The 3,736-nt window shown below is 45.8% G+C and overlaps 1 protein-coding gene across 1 annotated transcript in view; it reads left to right on the top strand.

Moving 5' to 3' along the window:
* Nucleotides 1-3,736, top strand: part of EIF2AK4 (eukaryotic translation initiation factor 2 alpha kinase 4) — a 47,870-nt gene that overhangs the window by 648 nt on the left and 43,486 nt on the right. Inside the window, exons 2-3 of the mRNA XM_009321002.1 lie at nucleotides 308-518; nucleotides 3,565-3,709. Of these exons, the coding sequence (XP_009319277.1) occupies nucleotides 308-518; nucleotides 3,565-3,709 (356 nt within the window). The remainder of the gene's footprint in view (nucleotides 1-307; nucleotides 519-3,564; nucleotides 3,710-3,736) is intronic.

The raw sequence follows: 3,736 nt of genomic DNA, 5'->3' as shown, positions 1-3,736 counted from the left end.
GCCGCCGCAGCCGGGCAGGGCCGCGCCGCGCCGCGCCCGCAGCTTGCCGTCGGTAGGCAAGCGCCGCCTGGAAGCCAGCATTTCTAAACCGGTATTTTAGAACAGGTCCGTAATTCTGAGGACTGAATTTCAGAAGACAGTGCTAACTTATAGATATACATATTATTTATTAAAATAGATACTTCTTTAGTAGGTAATTTGCCAGGAAAGCTTTTCTATAGGCATAATAAGGGTTTATTTGGGTTTTAATTGTGCAAAAAGTGTCCATATAGCGGGTGCATATTTGCCTTTAATTTGAAGATTTTAGGAGGATGGCTAGTTAAAAATGAAGCCAAAAAAGGTTTTTCAGCCATTGGCCAGCGAATCTGGAAGTGCCCCCTGGAAGAACAGTTACCCTCGAGTATAACCCCTGCACAGCAAGGCTTTTTCAGGGACCCCAAACTGACAAAATGTATTTCTGTGATCTATGTCCTGTCTCCTGTGAACTCTGATGATACAGGAGAGAGCCGAGTGCTCTGGTATGGGTTCAAAGACATTTGCTGACCACAGGGAAATAGGGACTGCCACCATCCCATCCCACCACAGGCCTTGGAGGCTGTTGGCCAAACCTCTGCTTGCACCTGTGTGTTTGGGCCCTGCCCTTTGCAGCCTCCTCTCACTCCTCTGGGAGCGTGAGTCTCCCAGCTCATTGCTCCAGGCTCTCTTCCAATAATTCATCTCTCTTCCCCACTCCCAGCCTGGCCCCAGGCTCACCCACCCGCCTACCCTTTCCTCTCACCCCTACTCCCAACTCATTCACCTTGTCAAGCCAGTCCCATCTTTTTTTCACTTTCTCCAGGCAATAATCAGCAGCTTCCATCGTGCTTCCCCCTCATCTTTGTCTCCTGGGGCTCCTGCATCAGCTTCCTCCTCCTTTTGGTCCCCCAACATCCCTGTGGCCATTTTGGCCAGTCACCGTGACCAGACTCTCACGTGCTCCCTTCCACCTCCCGGCCACCAGCAAGGTGCCTTTCCTCACCCAGTCACCCATTTCTTCAGCTCCTCCCTCCGGGACCCTTCCCCTCTCTCCAGCACTTCACCTGGCGAGACTCACCTCCCCTCACCATGCACAGGGGGAAGTGAAAGCATGCTCTTACATCCCACATCATTAAATTTTAATGGCTAGAATTAAATTTGAATGTTGTGGGATGTGAGTCTTAAATTTTGGAAGGGAAGCTTCTGTCCAGATGCAGTCTGGCACATGTTCAGCGCGGGTGGACTCTTCAGTGATATTCATTGTACTCCAGTAAATCTGTGTGGAGCATGTGCATACTTCCCCCCCCCCCCCCCAATAATATAATTTGGTTTACTTTATGCAGGTTTTCACAAGGCTGGCTAGCTAGCAAAGCCACAGCACCGAAAAAGGTGATCTCTTCCCCCTCACCCATCAAATTTTCACACTTCTGCTGGGGTACAAGACTTTTTAAAAGAAATTCTCAGAATGTTTTTATTATGATGTTATTTTTCTCTGGCTTTCTTCTTGGAAACAATGAATCAATGTAGAAGAAATTAAGAGGAAAAAAAATAGCCTGAGGTAGACATCTGGTCTAGAACATTTAATCACAAATGATTAAAATTTTGCCAAGAATGGAGGGCGGGGAGGGGCATCTTTAACAATGCATACTGTTACCTGACCCACCCATTGTTATGCAATGTAACACGGGAGAAGTTTCCCACATGCTGGGCAGCGTGCCCCACACAAAGTGCTTGGAAAGTGTAAACCCATAATTTCTGATAAAGAAAATTTTATTGAAGTTTCTTAATTACCTACTGCATCACATCTTCGGATTGGCACTTCTTGCTGCATCTTTGTGTGGGAGAGAAGATTAATCCGGGGCCTAGAAACTTTTATTTCTCGTCTTTAACACAGAGAGACTATCTATATACAAAATGATAGATGAGCATACGCAACTGCACCAGTGGTTCAAATATAGCAGTTTCTTCTAAGACGGTGCAAGAAACTAGTGGGCAATTACAGTGCCCCCGGTCACGTTTGACTGTGCAAAAGGAGATCTCTGTTGTTGTTAGATAAACGCTACACAGCTTTGGTCATGCACTTCCCACAAAAAAAAAAAAGATGAGACAGAAAAATGCTACCACTAAAGGCACATTCCAGGCATTCCCAGACATGGTGAGGAACAGAGAACAGCATCACAACAGTGATACAGTTTAAGATTTGTTTTGGTTAGATACTAATGACATTATGAAACTACCATTTGTTAAATAAGTTATAATCCCAGCTGGGACCATAAGAATTATGGAAAGATGAACAAAAGTGTGCACGTAACAAGTTCTCAATTTCAGAAGGACAAATTGAGGGCCATAGAAACTATTCATTAGAGTAAGTCCCTCCTTAAGTGGTCTATTTATAACAAAAAGTCTGTACTCGAAGGTCAGGGAATAAAGTGAAGATCACCAAAACTCCATTGATACAAACCTTGTAAGTAAAAGGGAAGCATTGGAAGATTCTTCATGCAATTACAAAAGTAAAGAAAAATTGAGTCCATTATACTGCAAAAGTAGAGATTTAAAATAATGCAAGTATGGCTCTGAAACTTATTTTACTTGTTTTCAATTAAGATGACAGAATTTGATCTTTAGGGGCAAGATAATATAACTAATGGGGATCCTGGTATGAACATGACTAGGTCTAAGGCAGAAGGAAAACTGCAAGATTCAGTTCATTCCACCTCAGTGGACCACACTTGTTTCCTGTGTTTCCTAACAAATAAAATCACCTGAGTATAGTACATGGGTGCATGGTAGCAAGCTACAGATTACTGTAGTGTTTTTCTTTGCCTGGGGATTACATACCTAATAGGTAAGCTTGTATGTATGAATTTACTTGGGGGGGGTTCATTAAGATCCCAAAACTTTAAAGGCTACGTCATCCTGTGGCAATCCTTCTGTTCACTAGTTACCACATGAAGTGACTGAAGAAAAGCACTTTTTCTTCTCTGCTTACCACCGCTCCCCTGACAACCCCCAGCTGCCTCTCTCTGGCAAGTAAGTTGCCCCCTGGAGACCCAGGGGCTGAGGGGGTGCTCACAGTGCTGCTTACACTCCACCTCCTAGTAGTTGCTAAAACAATCCTCAGTGGAAACATTTTTTTGGTTTCCACACGGATTTGTACCCTGGCCCAGGTCTAACATGACATCCATTCTGAATTTTGTGGTTCTTATTCCGCTTTGCAAATCTTTCTCAAGGTCTATGAAAAAAATCCGCACAGTAATATGTCTGTATTTGCAGATATACCTAGAGGCGTATCTTGGGGAAGTTCAGACTCAACATTAGGAAAAGGTTCTTCACTGAGAGGGTGGTTGGTCACTGGAACAGGCTCCCCAGGGAAGCAGTCACGGCACTGAGCCTGTCAGAGTTCAAGGAGCATCTGGACGATGCTGTTAATCATATGGTTTAGTTTTAGGTAGCCCTGCGAGGAGCAGGGGGTTGGACTCAATCATGGGTCCCTTCCAACTCGAGATATTCTATGATTCCGTGAGGCACAGCTACTCTGGGCCTACACAGCTGTGAGGACGAGGCGTTTGGAACGGGGCAGTTGGGACCACGAGTGGCCGTAGGGGTTGAGCAGGGCACGACAGCAGCGGTGGGCAATACGCCACGGTCCCTCCCGGGCTGGCAGAGCCCCAGAAAGGCCGCCGAGAGCCGTCGGGTCCACGTCCCTGCACGGCCCGGGGCT

Source organism: Pygoscelis adeliae, unplaced genomic scaffold (assembly GCF_000699105.1).
Source record: "Pygoscelis adeliae isolate BGI_AS28 unplaced genomic scaffold, ASM69910v1 Scaffold3, whole genome shotgun sequence".
Lineage (NCBI taxonomy): Eukaryota > Metazoa > Chordata > Aves > Sphenisciformes > Spheniscidae > Pygoscelis > Pygoscelis adeliae.
The sequence above is the reverse complement of the archived record's forward strand: the minus strand, read 5'-3'. Positions and strand labels throughout refer to the sequence as shown.